Source organism: Sceloporus occidentalis, unplaced genomic scaffold (genome assembly GCF_023333645.1).
Source record: "Sceloporus occidentalis isolate IW3139 unplaced genomic scaffold, rSceOcc1.0.p SCAF_15, whole genome shotgun sequence".
Lineage (NCBI taxonomy): Eukaryota > Metazoa > Chordata > Lepidosauria > Squamata > Phrynosomatidae > Sceloporus > Sceloporus occidentalis.
The window spans coordinates 6,360,467-6,378,537 of record NW_028316995.1 but is presented as its reverse complement, the minus strand read 5'-3'; the positions used below and the strand labels follow the sequence as shown (position 1 = coordinate 6,378,537).

Here is an 18,071-nt window from a genome sequence, read left to right as displayed (position 1 = left end):
TTGGACTGAATATTTCAAATCATATACTCTTACAAAAAATATAATGTTTTAACTTACATGGCATCTTGTAGAAAAGTCTTTCTCCGGCCCCATCATTGGTTTGAAGATATTTACTATCCACGGACCAGTCAAGGTGAGTTATAAAACTGGAAGACTTGTTACACTCCCCAATTTTTTTATACCGCTGTGCAACCGAGTAAATGTCCACCATACCATCATTAGAACCCACAGCAAGGTAGGAGCCATCTGGGGAAAACTTCATTTCGTGGATCACTTCTTTCCTGTCTTTGATGTGAACCACTTCTGTCATATCTCTGAAAGAAAACACGTAGTAAAACTTCACATATCTTTAACTCCAAATGTTAGCTACTTTTTATGTAAAATGTATGATCTTCTTCTTACCTAACCCTGAGTACAGTGAAGGAACCATCCTTCATTCCGAGCCCTAGCTGGGATCCATCCGAACTGAAAGCCACACTACGCACGGCCTCCTCCATATTACAACGGGCAATCAGCGCATGATCTGCAAGACTCCATAACCTATACCAAGAAAAAAACATTCAGCAAGACTAAGCCTTCTGTACATCATAACATGTTTATCATCGACAAACAAGTCACCATATTGAAAGAAATATTAAATTATGTATACTGTGCAAGATGTCAGCCTGAAAATCTCTACACCCACAGTTAAGTATCCATATTTCTCAAAAAAACCTCAATCTATCTTGTGTGAAGATTAGTATTCCATGGGGAACTCATCCAATACAGTTATACTGTGCTACAAAGACTCAAAACGAGCAGCCAGGAGGTAAATGCAAGCAACTATAAAATACTATAGAACTAAAAATGTGTTATTAAAGATAGCTAAAAAAAAGAAACACATTACTGAACTATTAAAAACATTAATACATTATATAGTCATGTTTCCCTGCTATATTTTATGTTATGTTGATTAGGTGTAGTTTTTCTATGGTGATGGATATGTTTAAATGCTAATTGCAATGTTGTATGTAGTAGAGCAACACGGCAGATGCTGCTTGATCCTGTGTATCCAGTAGACAAGACTTAACCAGACAACTCTGGCAACTGCAGCTTGCATGACGATGCCTTGAATTTCCGTTGAGCAGTAGTTATGGTGCATCCACACTAGCGTTTTGGCTGTTATCCTATGGTTTATCCTTTGTCCCTCCTCTCCTATACTACCTTCTCCTGTGTTCCTCAGCCAATTTCCTTGGAAATCCAAAATGTGGCTCCTCCATTGCGTTTGAACTCATACTGATGGCCCCAACCTTCAGATTGTGTTTGACCCCATATTTGGATCATCCTTTATCACTATCTAGGATACGGGTCCTTGGGTTAGTGGCATAATATTGTACGGTTGTGCGCTTCTCCGAAATCCAGACTCCAGTCCCACCAGGTAAAAGTCAGAGCATCTAATCTGATCTTGTATGGATGCTTTTGTTTTACTCCCCCATTCCAATTATACTTCAGCCATGTTGTGTATGACATACAGTATATTAAGAATTTCTATCACAGATACTCCTCCTACACAAACACAAGCTTGTACTTGTACATGGTAATGAACTGCCTCCATAATGTTCTAACTTTAGCACAAATTCCATTTCAATAACTCACCAAACTATTGTTTTGTGATTAAAGTTAAAGTTATCAATATTCACAGAAACATAGTTAAACATTTCTAAAAATTCAATGAAAGCCAGGCTTTAGCTGGTGAGATAGCTCAGTTGGTAAATACCCTGCCTACAGTACCTATTCAAACCTTCGGGCCGCAGACTCACACCCCAGCAGGATGAATCGCTGGGTAATAATAACACATATTATTCAGCCGACGATTCGGTTAGTTCCTAGAGCGTGCGCTGAGAAGTGATTTGAGTCCCCACTGGGAGAAAGGCGCTATATAAATACCAGGCATCATGTTTTACACTTTTCTACAGAAAAGCAAGCTGAATGTGTCATTTTTGTGACTATTAATGCCTACTTACCCCTCTCATATTCAATCTCAGTTTCAGGACACAAGTCTGAAAGCTAAAGCCTGTGGGGTGTTGGATGCCACATCTCATCGTTACTTCATTTCATAAACTAGGTGTTATCTTTCAGTGCGTTCTTCATAGCAGAAAGCTATATATATATACATATATATATATGTATATAAATATATATCTTCCATACCCGATGCCTTATGGAAAGTGATATTAATAAGAGAGATATTTAATGAACAAAGCTCACCTCACAGAGCGATCGTCACTGGCAGTAACGGCTAAAGGTTTTTTGGGGTGCACGGCAAGCGCCCACAGTTCTCCTTCACAGTGACCCTGCATTATTAGCATTGGCTTATCTCTTTCTCTAACCATCACTTCAAATATTTCACTATCCTGCGTTCCGGCTAATATTCGGTCCGCTTTCCAGCAGACACTCCTGATAGACAGACCTGCATACAGAAAGAACAGAGATCGCGCTTTCGTTACACGCATTAATGCATTTCCTTGAATGTTTATTAATACACTTTATGGAGTAAGGTCTATTCAATGGGAGGGAGTTTGCAGGAGAACTTGATATTACTACCTCCTAAAATGAAATTACATTTTTAAGGGGAGTTGGCCCTGCATACTGAATAGTTAATGTGGGAGATTTCTTTAAGTTCTCCTCAGCTATTTAGCTATGCAATATGCAGGGCTCCCTGTAGGATAAGATAACTGGGTTTTGGCTTTCATAATGCGTAGTTCTATGATTTAATTACATTTGTGAATTGTACTGCAAAATCAGCAATAATGATCGCACCCCTAAGATATTCAGTCCTCGTATAATCATGGTAGTATAAACCACATATTTAAAAGAAATAATGTTTCTTTAATGACCAAGATCATGTTTATATGTTGAATTCTAGCAAAATATATCTCGCATTTGTTTCACAAATACTTGCTGACCTTTATAACCCTGATCACTTTCTCGAAGATCAATTTTGGTGATTGGTTTGAAGTCGTTGTCCCACAGACGGACGCAGCCGTCTCTTCCCCCTGTCGAGAAACCTTCTTCACAGGCGTACATGCTAAAGATCCCAGCCTGCATGACAAGGAAGCAAACATTGAAATCCTTTACAATCCTGCGCACGGCAACGGATTACAACCGCGATTCTCGCTCTTTATTATTTCATACAACAACTAGACCTCGCACTCTCACGTTTAACATTCTAGACATGGAATAAAGCGGTCGCTACAATAAAACTCAAATCAAAAGCCAGCACTAGAGCCGACTACCGGTAAGAAAGCCACATGTCTGGAGATGTGTCATATGGTGCATATGGGGGGATTCTCAACTGTTATATACATTAAAGTACATATGATGTCTGGGATGTCCCTTTAAGGCCAGTTTCCATTAATAATAAACATGCCGATTACAGAGTTGAACACGTAACTAACTTCTTGGCAGAAGAATCTTAATGGTTCATGTGATGTTACCTTGACTTCAGGTCTAGTGGCCCTGAGCGGACTCCTGTCACAGCTGGACACAAGTATGTATATGAATGCACTCTACCAGATTAACACAGCGTATGGATTGGTAGATCCATTTTGAAAAATTTTAATAGCCAATTTACCCTTTTACTGTTTAAAATAAAACTGACCCACATGCAAGTTGAGCACGTTGGCCATTTTGGACCAAGACATTTCACATGATGCAAACGGGCACATGTATAGCACATACAGTATGTAGTATATATAACAAGGTTACTGATTACCTTGTGGTCATCCTACATGCAAAATGAGTATTGTATGATATCAGATCATTAATTTACGTGTCGGGGTGTGATAGTCTGCACGGTGTTTAAGAGCAGTTGTCTCTGCTGTTTAGAGCACAGGGTGTCAGAACGATCAGTAACTATAATATCATAGACACCCCCCAATGAATACTACCACTTTAAATTAAAGGTAAGAAAACATTTTACTGCAGTACACTTTAATGCTTTAACACATGCAAATGTCCATGAATCACGTAGAAAACCGAGACAAAATAATTACAATTGTGGGATAATGCATTCATTCTTACTCATGAATAAATCAAACCGGAATGGGGAATGCCAAACACCAGTTAAATTAATATCAAAATACTATAAAGAAGGCAAACAATTCTTCATATACTGTATGAACGATCTCTATTTATATTGCTGCAAAAAAAAACAACTTATAATAGGAGAAATCACATTTTGGTTCTAAATCTGGTAATTAATGAGTAACCGTTCCTAGGTCCATTACTTAGATTAGAAACAATAGTACTGCATATGACAATAACGGTACGGTGATGACAGATACACCAAAACAATTTATTTCTTTATATCGTATACTTACACTGTGAGCTCCTTGGATGGTACGTATTAAATTCAGTCCTTCCCACACATAGATGTCGCCATTTAAAGCACCTGAGTATGTGACGTCCTCTCTCGCGCATGCCAAGCACAGAATGGTTTGCAAGTCACCTGTTTTCCCAAATATTCCTCTTTTTGCCGTCAGTGCATTTCCACAAAGGGTCCAAAACTGCAATAAACATTTAGAGAGGTTCTAAACACATATGTGCTAAATAGAGTGAAAATAATCATCGTGCCATATAAAACCAGAAGGCTCTAGCATTCCCATAGAGAACACTGCTCTTAATTCACTGTCCTCAGATTCCATATTCAACACGCGGACCCTAAGGAAGCTCTTACACTTGTTCTCAAATACGCATGCCACGTTTTCCCACCAAAACAATAAAGCAGCACTTTCCCAGTGTTCTCTGTCTGAGGATGCTTCACATGCTGGACATAGAGACACGTCTACTATTTTAGGCTTAAAACATGGTTCAATGTTTTGCGGAAAAAAGGATAAGATTTATATATCAGAGCTGTTAAGTTGCAGAGATATGAATAGATTGAATGCTGTTGCCAGCATGCTCCGACGTCATTACATACTGGGTTGGAAAGCAGTGGGACAGATCATGCTCCTTGTTCTTTGTGCTCCTCTACTGACTAAGTGGCCGAAGGTGTAGGAATACAATGGCATATTCCAGCACACTCTTCTTGGTGGAATCAGCGAGGAAGAAGAGGAGAAAGAGAGACCCCTGGCATCTCACCTAAATACTAGACCACCAAAGGTGTGAGGACCCACTTGGAGGCCCAACAAAAATGGCAGCTTCAACGTTTCCTGGATTTCCATCACGAATCAGCCAAGGACTCACCTTTATATGTTTGACTCCGCAGCTGACCAGTCTGTTTGGCTGATATGGATCCCAGGAAATATCGAATATCTGACACGAAATGAAATGAAACTATTGATCAGAAAGGCAGTATATACCTAAATTATATTTAACGCACAGAATAAACCCACTACATACAGATGCCTAATAATATCTATTAAAATATAAATGCAAAGACCCCCATCCTTCAGGCATCATTCTTACATGGTAATGGTACGTTATATGCATGTAATCGCAATCCAAAAAAAAACAAAACAAGAATGGCACCATGAAGTGGTATTTGTGAGAAACGGGTACTGTGTTTTACCCTGTCTGAATGACCCGTGGCTGTTGCAAGAACTTTGCCTTTCTGCCAATCCCAAATGCAAACGGTGTTTTTGGCATCCAATCCCACTGAAGCCAGGCGCTATAAAACAATGGAGAAAAGGCAGTCATTGGAAACAATATTTAAATATGTATGTGTACAGAGCAACAAAAAAACACTAAAACTATTTAATATGTATGAAATGTGTCAGTTACCAGCACACGCCATACAGCGGGACTACAAACCTGTCCTTCTGAATCGAATGCCAGGCCAGCGACTCCATGAGTGTGGACATCTTTCAGAATGGAAACGGTCTGCATTGTGTATGAATCCCATATGCAGATGTAAGGATCTTTCCCCACCTGCCCGGTGGCCACCAGGAGTCTATCCGGATGCAACGCGAGGCTGAAACGAGAAGGTGAATATCATATCAGCCCGGCTGGAGACTTTCACGGCTGTTACTCTGCATGCATCCTACAAATATCCCGATTCTCAGCCTTTTAAAGTCTCCAGGTGATCAATAGGTTGACGATGTACGATTCAGTTTAAAAGCTGTGGCAGAAATAATTCGCTGGTTTGGCTACCATAAAATATTGCTTCATAACACCGGGAGGTGTATAATGTTAAGGTTAATGTTAAGGGTTTTAGACCCTTCGTTTGGGGAAAGATCTTCATGCTTTTCAGATCTTCTTTGCTTTTTCTGAGATTGCTCAATTTGCCTTCAATTTACAATAGCAACTCCCTGCCTTCAACCACGTCCCTCACTTCTTTTCTGGTCTCCTTTGATGTATGAGTGAAGGAAGAGACATTAGCGAGCGCCAATCATACAGTTTGCTTGAAAGGATCATAGAAAGTAGTATGGACTCGGATCTGTTTTTTTCGTACTGGGGAGGCAAGAAACACATCAATATATTTGTCTGCTTTACAATGCAGAAGGTTTGGAGACTCGAATCAGTCTGTGGTCGCTTTGATGCTCATCTTGCTCTCGTCATACTTAATACTCATCCCGGTTTTGCGTTCTATGCCTAACAGTCTTTCCTATATGGCATCTATTGCTGCGTCTGGTTGATATTGGGCTCGTTATGATGAACATATTCAGGATATTGGCAGTGCAGGCAGTCTACTGACTAGAACAAAAGAAGATAATTATTCATTGATAAGAGCTGCACTGATTAGCACGGGGGATTCTCACGCCGACGGAGGACACGCGGGATCTGTGATTTCTGTCACCTGGTGGGATGTGTCAACCACAAGATGTGAAACAAACACCAAAAGATCTTTCGCTTCCCAAATAAAAATCATACATTTCTTTCTGCTTCCCTGCAAAAGTAGTAGGTTATGAAAAGATTTATCATATACTAATTATATATATTTATAACGTACTGTATGTAATGCAAGAATGAACAATTCATATAATATACACCAATCACAACAGGAGATGCCAAGCGCATGTATACAATGTATTGGGCAAGAGTTCTCTCGTCACCAATAAACTTTACATTCCTCCAAAGTCAAGTTGCCACAGGGGCACTTTTGTTTTAGATGTGAGGTTAGAAGTGTAAATAGGGGTAGTTTTACCGGGGATATTTTTAAGCGTCTGTGGTGTAATGATAACTCAAAATAAAGATAATTAGATTTTTTTTTTAAATTACATAACTTCCTATAGAAATTCATTAGAACAGATAAACAGATTTGGGTCCAAAAACAGGGAATGAAAGAGTATTTTTTTTCCCCCGATGAAGATCCAATTTTTGAAAGTGTAGGTCTGTAATGTTGTATGATGTAACAAACAGATGCTTATCGAGATATAGAGCGCCTTGATTTGTCAAGGATCATCATGCTTTTGAGTTTTATTAGGTGTGTGCCTCCTCCTAAACACTTGGGGGGGGGGGGGTACACTTGTCGGTGAAGTTTGCCCTGTCTTTATAATAATCACATAAATATTACTTATTTCATTTATACATATGTATATAGCCATGTAATAGCTTTCTAAGCTGTGACTCTATAGGCGAGACATCCTGTAGACAAACATGGAATTATTTTTATCGGCTCGTTGCCCGTGGCATCATTTGCCAATGAAGCAGAAATGAATTTGCTTGGATTACTTTCAGTGGGTAGCCAAAGTGCTTTCAGAGTTTCCTTTAGCTAAACCAGTAAATCACTGCTTAGGAAATCCCCCGACCTGTTATTACTCCTAACATAATTAAAATCTCAGTGAAGGAAGAGAAATGTATGGCTCTCTAATTAATTTGAGATATCATAAGTCTAACGCTTAATTTAGGATGTCATTGTCATACTTGCTTCAAAGATGAGGAATCTGGGACATTTCTGCTGTATACTGAAAATGTTAGCTGTGCGAAGCTTGATGGCAAGGATGAATGATGTATTTAGAAGACAATAACGCTACTCTATAAGCATCTTCAATCAAAAGTACCGTTGCATTAGTGCTTTGAATAATTCCATCAGAAGCGTGAGCCTGGAAATTATTTCATACACCGGCTCTACCTTTTTAGAATTTTGATAATTGTATCCATGCTACACTTTGTTTCCTATGGTAAAGGTGCTGTTCCATCTACTCTGCAGAATATAACACTTTTACAACAATATCCAGCATTATAACCTAGTTACTGGTACTCTTACTTGGAAATACGTAATCATTTATGATTTTGTCTCATTCAAATTTTTGGCCAAGAATTGTCACATGACACAAAAGGAGGTACTGATAGGTTGTTGCCATAGAAACTGAAAAACTTTCAGGTTTTTTTTTAATTAAGCATTTTTAGCTTAATTAAAGCAGCACGATACTTTGGAAGACATATTTTGTAATATGATACTTGCGATAAAAAATGGTGTGAATTTCCGTTTATGTCCTAACAAGTATGGGCTTACAGAAGTTTCCATGTTCATTTTTTGCTATATTATTTTTTTTATTCGTGTTCATTTATTCATAATTCCATGTGCTAATAAGTTCATTGACAGTTTGATAATAGCAGAAGTTCCCCGGGGCAATTATATATTCAGATGAATTACTTTGTCCATCTGTCCATTAGCGGATTCCCTTCATGGGCTGGCAGACATTATATTTTGTCATTAAATATTAGGAAAACATCTGCATTGATAACACCGTGGAGGGCCGTAACTAGGGCTCTTGTCGTATGTGGCAGGGTTGGAGGTCCCATCCAATGACGACACCACATCTGCTTCTCAAAATGGAAAAAACAGAAAGGGGCGCAATAGTATTACACGCTGGCCAGCGTGCGCCTTTACCCTGTGGGTCCTGCTGCAGCTGCACCTCTTGCCCCATGCAAGTTAAAGCCCTGACACTATTTGCTGAAGTAGGTGTTTGCAGGAGAACTAAACATTTCACCCCACGAGCTCTACCATGCATTGTGGAGGCCAAGTCTGGTCGAAGAGGTTCTGCACCGGACCAATATATACATAAACTGTGCATTATGAAGGGCCAACTATGCCCATTTTGCAGGGGAAGCTCCCTGGAAGAGTACCTCACAGGCAAACAATTCTTAAAGAAGAACACTTCAAAATATCGTCCGAGGATTCATTAATTCTGGTCTCCTTTTTGTGATGATTTCCCTACATGAGACCTGAAAGACTTCCTGCAAATCCAGCTCTGGACAGTAAGCAATTGTTATCCAGACGACCAGACAAAGTCGAGTAAAGTCAAGGTGGGCTGAGAAGGATCTGAAGCCAAACCACAAACTTCAGGAGAGAACCGCAAAACAATCTGCAATTTGGCAGAGACTGAGGTAGGCGTACATAGGCCAGAGAGGTTCTGAGAGTCATTTAACTCCAAAGCTGACGGTAAGAGGGAACACATTAGGCTGAGTATGACCACACTGCTGTTGTAGCATCTCAGCTGAAAGCCTCCTATGGCCAGTCTGATATGATTCAATGTGACAGCAGTATTGGCCATTGAACTGGGTGGACTCTTTTCTTTTTTGGGACCTAAAACAAAATGTGATTGCCAGTGACAGAGTAAGCTGTAGGTGCTGTCACCAAAACGGGGATATGACTGCATTGGTAGCGCCAATAAATGGGCTTTAACTCATTGTACAGCACTGCGGAATATGATGGTGCTGTATAAAACAATAAGTAATAATAATAACTTATGAGAATGACTGGTCTAGACGCCTGTTCAAATCCTATACATTACCACTAACGAACAGGTACGACACTTTTTACACCCAAACCCACCATGTTCTATGTGGTACCTTAATGATTAACGGGTAATATTATCTTCCATACATTTCCCAATGTCTACCCTCTCATTACCTTCACTCCCTGTTAAACTAAGTTTAAAAACCATTTCTTTTTTGCCTGCTGCCTCAACAGCAGCATAAATTTACTTTTGAATTGACGGTCACGATTGATTTAAGTAATGGGCACCCACGAATACAGCTGCTGAACAATTAACAAAATTGGTTGCCGAATTCCAACCTCCATTACATTATTAGCTGCCAAATCAAGGTACTTTAACAAATGAAACTTGAAAATTGGTTTCTATTCTGCGATTCTTTCCTGAAAAAAATACAAACAGCAAAAAAAAAAATAACTATAAAGCGGGGAGTAATAAAAAGTATTGTTGCCACTGAAAACACGAGGAAGTGAATATATATTTTAGTGTTAGTATTTAGCACAAAACAGCGAAGGCAAATTTAACCTGACACACAAAGTCCATCTGCCCCGATCAATTTAGGGCCTTATTCTGGATTATTGGGAGCCTTCATACTGTCTACCGGTTCTAAATATATGAACACTGTTCGATTAAATCACTGGCGCTGCCTCTATTTCCAGAAACATGTTGCATCCCGGCATTTTCCCTGCCGCTCTCAAAAACAATATATTGCCTCTCCTTCTGAATTATTCATCTTCACCATGAGTCTTTCCACTGGAAAATGTCACAAATCAAATAATCAACATCTGTGGTAATTAGTTTCTATTATCTGCCTCACTAACAGACGAGGCGCGTTGCATGATATATAAAGTGCTTAGGCCTCAAGCATAAAACACACAGTAATCTCGATTCTACTGACACGGGAGTCATTGCTAGATGGGGGAGTATTGGGGTATCTTTAAAGCCAGTATTAAATGATTCTATATAAAGTATAAATTGTTAAAGTTAATATTTTTAAGGAAGAAAAGGTCTGGAATATTAGCACTGGTCAGAAGGCGTAGACGCCAAAGCATAGGTCTTTCTTTTTCCAGAAAGTGAAGCGGATTATATGATCAGGGAGTAAGAGTTTCACATGGCTTCTAAACACCAACAACGTCAAACAATGTGACAAGCCCTCTATCCTGACGCCATGTTGCATTTACGTACATACATGTACAATACATAATAGAAGCAACGGGGACACAAATAGCATTGTCACAATAACATTATGAGGTCTTCCGGAAAAATCAAGATGTAGCTTTAGCTTAACCGTAACTTTTTGCACTGGTGAAGAAATTGTATAAAGGGGCACTTCATCCACCATATGCACTTTCACGCCACCAGTCAGCTTCAGTGTTGGCTCCGTGAACGCTCGGGGCAGTGGGCTAAAGAGACCTCAATGATTTCATGTGGAGCGCTTTCCTGCCTCCAAACAACACACAAAGTGCTTGTGACATTAGAGTTTGGCAAAGCTTTATAATAATTCGATTCTTTTACAGGCCCCTTGGAGCCCAGCCCAGCCCAGGGCCCCTTCCACTATTGGGGATGTATGAGCCTATGTTACGCCCTTGAGGCTATGCTCTCCAGAGGTTACACTATTTCATAAATGACCTAGATTGAAGCGGAACTCTACCCAAGATTAAATGATATAAATTGTACCCGTTACGATTCAAGGTCCTGGAAGTGCAACAAAGTAAATAAAATATGTTGTTCCACCTATTCAGCCTTTGTATCTCTTCAAAATCACAAACATCATTCCTAGTTCCTAATTCTTTCACCAAGTACAAATTTGCCTTGTTCGTATTTCTTTAGGGCATAATTAATTACCATGTGACACAAAAAACAAACGGATAGGTTGTTGCCATATAAACTGAAAATGCTTCTTAAAGTGTCCATGTTGTTTTTATGTGACTAAACCTTCAGAGAAATAATAAAATAATGACAGTTTATTGGTACTTGTTATTTCCCCATAAGTCTTTTATCATAAAAATAGCATGATGAGCAGGAAGATAGCGGACACACCGGTTTACTTTCTTAACATGCTGAAAGGCTCAATAAACATACTGTCCTGGTGGAACAACAACTTTAAAGGGGAAATCCCACTTGAAAAAATGATGTTGTAGGGTCTGTAGCTCATTGTTTTGACAGTCGTGTAATCACACGTGTTTTAATATTCAGCGGGCTAGCATACAAACGTTTCTATCTTTATTCCTGGAATTAAAAAAATACCATTCCTTTTCCTTGGCTTTAATCTCCCAAAAGAAGCTTTAAAGTAATGAAGGTCTTTGTGTAATGGACACAGCAAGGACTTCTACCATAAAGCAATCGGCACAGTTGTTGGAGACTAGGGGATAGCTCCCTAATAGCACAAGATTACTTACAACGACAAGCCTCCAGGACAGAGCCGTAAGAAACAAAACCTGTCCTTAGTGTTCCACCAAATCAACGTATACAGACAGTACAAGGAAAAAGGGGACTTCTCGTTTAATGTACCGTTACGCCAGCTAATACTGGATTAAAATCTCTCATTCCCAAACCAACCGGAATATAATCAAATCCACTGATCCATCTGTGAACCGAATAAACATTTTGAGACTAGAGTTGTGCAGGCATCGGTCTTACAGCTTCTTGATGCCTTTACAAAGGCAAGGCTTACGATCTACTATCACATCCACATTTAACACGCATCGGTTAGTCTGTCTCTCCGGCATCCATAAAATGTATAACACAACCTGGTGGATTTAAAGGCAGGTAGCATTTTAGACAAAGGTAAGCCTGAAATATCACATAGAAAAGATCTAGAAAAATATTGTGAAAAAGAGACAACACTGAATTACTAATTTTATAAGGATTTTGGTTTTCTGCCACCAACCTCAAAACTGGAAGTATTAAAGTGAAAGGGGGTCCCAATATTGTATTCTCCATTAATGATGGCAGTGGATGACAATGACATGCTCACCCTCTGCCAATTGGAGCCTACAGTCAATAAAAGCCTGGGGATAAAAAGAGCCCAATATAAGCCACAAACCCCAAAGAGCCCACAACCGACATAAACCCACAACCAACAAACATACACACAAGCAACATAAACCCACAACCAACCAACATAAACCCACAACCAACAAACATACACACAAGCAACATAAACCCACAACCAACCAACATAAACCCACAACCAACAAACATACACACAAGCAACATAAACCCACAACCAACCAACATAAACCCACAACCAACAAACATACACACAAGCAACATAAACCCAAAACCAACCAACATAAACCCACAGCCAACAAACATAAACCCACAACCAACAAACATAAACCCACAACCAACAAACATAAACCCACAACAAACATAAATCCACAACCAAAAAACTTAAACCCACAACCAACAAACATAAACCCACAACCAACAAACATAGACCCACAACCAACAAACATAAACCCACAACCAACAAAAATAAACCCACAACCAACAAACCAACATAAACCCACAACCAACAAACATAAACCCACAACCAACACAGACCCACAACCAACAAACATAAACACACAACCAACATAAACCCACAGACAATAGGAGCCAACAACCAATATAAATCTATAGCCAATAAGAGACCACAACCAATATCAGCCCTCAATCAATAGTTGGCCATAACCAACATAAACTTGCAGTCAACATAAACCCACAGCCACTATAACCCCACAGCTAACAGAGCCCAGACGCACTGTAACGCTGCCACGGTTAGGAGACCCCTGTTCTAGAGGGACACACAAATAGAAAGTGTTTTGTATGTTTCCAATTATTGATAAACACGAGTTAAATTAATCGTTTCAATCCATAAATCACATTGTTGGTTAACAAAAAGCCTTCAAAGATTTATACATAATTCAGTAGCTGCCTTGTGTGTTATGTGTTTTCACTAGCCATGTGCGAAACCGTGCCACGGGAAACAAACAGGTAATCTCAGACTAAAGGTCAGTCGTCGCGGCTGGAGTGTTCCCAGTGGGTCCCGCGTGAATTGCCATTTTTGGCCCATGCTGGGTCTCTAGACCACACAGCGCTGAGCTGCCACAGTGAAGCTTCATTATCACACCAATTACCTACAAATCCCTGATGGGTTCTAATAAATACTTAAAGGGCATGCTGTCTATTTAATAGAAGAGAACCTTGACTCTTCCGGCACTGTCACAGGGGGAAAAGTACAAATTTCGTTTATTTTCAACTAGACATTTTAAAATATATTACGTTCTATATAAATGTATATTATATCAAATATATATATATATTTTTTTTTTCTTTTCTGTGGGTTTTCTTTTACATAGTCAATGAGAAAATGAAAGATTTGCAATGCATATATATATATATATATATATATATATATATATACACATACACATACACATATAGGCTGAGCTCCATTCATTTATTAATTACTCATGTCTTTCATTGCCTTCTGATATGCTGTAGGTAGCCAGAATCCTTTCTGTGCTCCATCTATGCAGTAATGCTAGTGAATTCAACATAAATGTTTTTTTGTAAGTCATTGTATCACCGGCCCACTCAGATGTGTTTGCGGTCATAGTTTGATTTGGCCATCCTGTCCCTGATGGGAGTTGATATTTTTTCTTGATTTTCTACAAATAGTTTGCCCGGCAGGTTCGCGGTGCAAATTACTGCCATTAACGGTGAATTCATAGACTGGTGACAAACAGAGATTACTATTATTTGGCAAAGAACGTTAAGGAAACACCTGCCTCAGCATTTAATTGATCATGTTTGTTTACTATAAATAGATGTTATCGACAACAAAAAGCCTGTATCATGCTGCGAATGACATCAAAGCAGGAACCTGCAAGCTTTAACATATATATATATATATATACACATCCATACACTCACTGGCCACATTATCAGCTATACCTATACTAAGGGGCTCAAAGTGTGCCAAGAAAATGTCCCCCACACCATTACACCTCCACCAGCCTGAACCGTTGACACAAGTCAAGATGGATCCATGCTTTCATGTTGTTTACCCTAAATTCTGACCCTACCATCTGAATGTCGCAGCTGGAATCGAGACTCATCAGACCAGGCAACTTTCTTCCAGTCTTCCTTTCTTCCATTGTCCAATTTTGTTTCCTGTTCTCAGCTGACAGGAGTGGCGCCCGGTGGGGTCTTCTGCTGCTGTTTCAAGGTTTGGTGTGTTGTGTGTTCAGAGATGGTATTCGGCATACCCTGGTTGTAACGAGTGGTTATTTGAGTTACTGTTGCCTTTCTGTCATCTCGAACCAGTCTGCCCATTCTCCTCTGAGCTCTCACATCAACAAGGCATTTTCATCCACACAACCGCCGCTCACTGGATATTTTCTATTTTTTCGGACTGTTCTCTGTAAACCCTAGAGATGGTTGTGCATGAAAATCCCAGTAGATCAGCAGTTTCTGAAATACTCAGGCCAGTCCGCCTGGCACCAACAACTATGACACGTTCAAAGTCACTTAAATCCCCTTTCTTCCCCATTCTGATGCTCGGTTTGAACTTCAGCAAGTTGACTTGACCACGCCTTTTTTTCCCACCCACTATTCTGTTACAGGCTTTGGAGTACACTGTTGTATCCACTGTGGAATTACAGTTAATATTACCCATGCCAGTCTTGTTCTTTTTTTTGGATAAATAAAAAAGGTTTTTCTCGGAGCGCCTGGGATGGAGCGGTATCAGCTTTTTAGCAGGGTGAGCCTAACTGACTTCAGCGTGGACCTCCACCGACGTTAACGGGACCTCCTACAGGATGCAGGTAGGCGGTCCCGTTAACGTCGGTGGAGGCCCACGCTGAAGTCAGTTAGAGGTTCTGCCGACATCAGGGGACACGTGCCGTTTTTCATGTGGAAGTGGGCGGGGCTTGGATGGGGCTTGGGGCGGGACTTGGGGCGTGCTACATCCCGGAGCTTCTCCTTAGTGGCCCAGAGACCCAGAAAAGCAGCCCTTCCCCCCGGAGTCTCCAGGCGGGAGCCCAGTGTATTCTGCATTGTAATGAGAAGCATAGCAGTGATCACAAAGGCTTGGAGACTATCACAGCCGCTCTTATGTGAAACAAATGAGAAGGTCGGGTTATCTTAACAGCAGCTAATAAACTGAGAACCACGTTCGGTCATCACTGTACTGGGGTGTGGACTGCAACATCACAAAACCTGGTGTCAACTCTATATTTCCAGCTACCGCATGATTTTAAAAGCAATTATGTCTTTGTGCAGTTAATTAAACCAATAATTTATGAATTAGAATTCGAGTGGACGAAGCACGCACGTGGCTCATGAATGAAACACTCTTTGGACATCTGAAAATGATTTGAATTCCGACACCAAGACATTGAGGACTAACACGATATATATATATATATATATATATATATATATATATATATATATATATATAATATATGCTTAATATCTAGTCATACCTACTGAATATATCCACTGTGTATCCATTCATACCTACTGAATATATACACTCAGTATTCACCTATACCCACAGAAGACATCGTCTCAGCATCCACTGCAGAACATAACCCTCAGTGTCCACTCATATCTGTGAATTATATGCAATCAGTATCTACTCATACCCACTGAATACATCCACTCAAAATCCACTTATACCCATTGAATATGTCCAGCGAGTCTGCGCTCATACAATATGTCCACTAATACTTACTGAATATATCCACTCAGTCTCCAGGCGTAGCTACTGAACACCCATACATACTAAATCCCCGTGTACCAAGCCAACAAAACACAAAAGGCGAAGTTAATCAAAAGTTTTCACCAAACCCCTCATATTCTGTTATGGAGATTATCAGCAGGAGCGTGGAGCTCTGCAGAGTGACGGGAAACCCAAACGTAACACCTTTTCCCCCATTATTAACCAGCATTTCTGCACGAAACCCCAGTGGGGTAGCCTACATGGCTAGTAAGGGAAATCCCAATAAACGAAGGTTACTCTCAAAAAGTGGCATTGAGTGGCATTTATCCTGAACCCACAGTCACTTCATTTACTGCAGGGTGGCTGTGACTTCCTCTCACTGACATTTCCCTCTGGAGTCCAACAAGTATAAAATATATACAATATATATAGTAATACACATTTCCCTATACAACATATACAGTAAATATATTAATACTCATTTCCCTATGCACTATATATAGCATATATATGTCCTCAAGATTGTAAGCTTGCGAGCAGGGCTCTCTCCACCTAATGTATCGGTTTGTCTGTCAATTCTTGTCTTGTCAGACCCCTTGAATATTATGTATGGTATTAAGTGCTGCGTAAATTGTTGGCGCTATATAAATAAAAGATAATAATAATAATGCACATTTATGTTACCACTGCAAAGCTCTTTATTATTGCAAATAATATAATATATACACTGATATAACTGTATTTCACTATAATAGATACACACCAGTGTATGTTATGTGTGTATATATATATATATATATATATATATAGTATTTCACTATAATAGATACACACCAGTGTATCTTATGTGTGTGTGTATATATATATATATATATATATATATATATATATATATATATACACACACAGAGATAATCATATCGTTGTCTATCCCCATACTATATATGTGTTATACTGTGTGTGTATATATATATAAATATATACTGTATATATGGGTGCGTGTGTAAAATCAGTGCCTATTGCTTTTAGAAGTGTTCTATATGATGTTTACAAGTTCCATGTTGGTTTCCAAAAGACATATTATTTATTGCTGTCTATAGCGCCATCATACTCCGTGGCGCTGTCAGGTGTAGAGTGTTTGCGGAAGGTTCTGATTCCGGTCCCCGGTCACTCCGGCAGGTGCTCCTTACCTGATGATATCATCGCTGTGGCCTAGGAAGAATTTCTGGCTGTGCTCCCGGGTGTTGTAGACCACTCCGACCCCGGCCACGAAGTACACCACCTCCTTGCCGGCTGTGTAGTACAGGTTGTTGCGGCACTGGTGGCCCCGGTACCCGTACACCCACTCCAAGCGGAGCTGGCACCCAGGAGCTGTCCTGTCCGCCATCATTACAAGGACACTATGGGCAAAAATACGAAGGGAGTAAGGAGGATGCGGCAGGGAGGGTGGCACAAGGTCTTCTCCTGGTAGGGCGTCCTCCCCCGGGCGCCGCTGGCAGCTCCTCCCCCACAAGGGAAAGCCTGTCAGGACTTGATTTGCTTATTTAACGGACAAGTGATGAGAGCCCCCGCTGTCTACTGCCACCATAATCCCCTGTCCGGGCGGCCGGCACACATCCCCGGCAGGCACGGAGATGATGGGGACGCGTCCA

General features: G+C 40.1%; 1 protein-coding gene across 3 annotated transcripts in view; it reads right to left on the bottom strand.

Annotated features, from left to right (window-relative positions):
* The window catches only part of LOC149303185 (echinoderm microtubule-associated protein-like 6), a 54,009-nt gene extending 36,203 nt beyond the window's left edge, over nucleotides 1-17,806 (bottom strand). For all 3 annotated transcript variants that reach the window (XM_089481495.1, XM_089481496.1, XM_089481497.1), the window contains exons 1-9: nucleotides 17,610-17,806; nucleotides 5,794-5,953; nucleotides 5,552-5,650; nucleotides 5,227-5,295; nucleotides 4,362-4,547; nucleotides 2,946-3,081; nucleotides 2,248-2,449; nucleotides 403-540; nucleotides 58-314 (exon numbers count right to left, since the gene is read on the bottom strand). In XM_089481495.1, coding sequence (XP_089337621.1) covers nucleotides 58-314; nucleotides 403-540; nucleotides 2,248-2,449; nucleotides 2,946-3,081; nucleotides 4,362-4,547; nucleotides 5,227-5,295; nucleotides 5,552-5,650; nucleotides 5,794-5,953; nucleotides 17,610-17,806 — 1,444 coding nt within the window. The remainder of the gene's footprint in view (nucleotides 1-57; nucleotides 315-402; nucleotides 541-2,247; nucleotides 2,450-2,945; nucleotides 3,082-4,361; nucleotides 4,548-5,226; nucleotides 5,296-5,551; nucleotides 5,651-5,793; nucleotides 5,954-17,609) is intronic.
* Nucleotides 17,807-18,071: the final 265 nt, after the last annotated feature.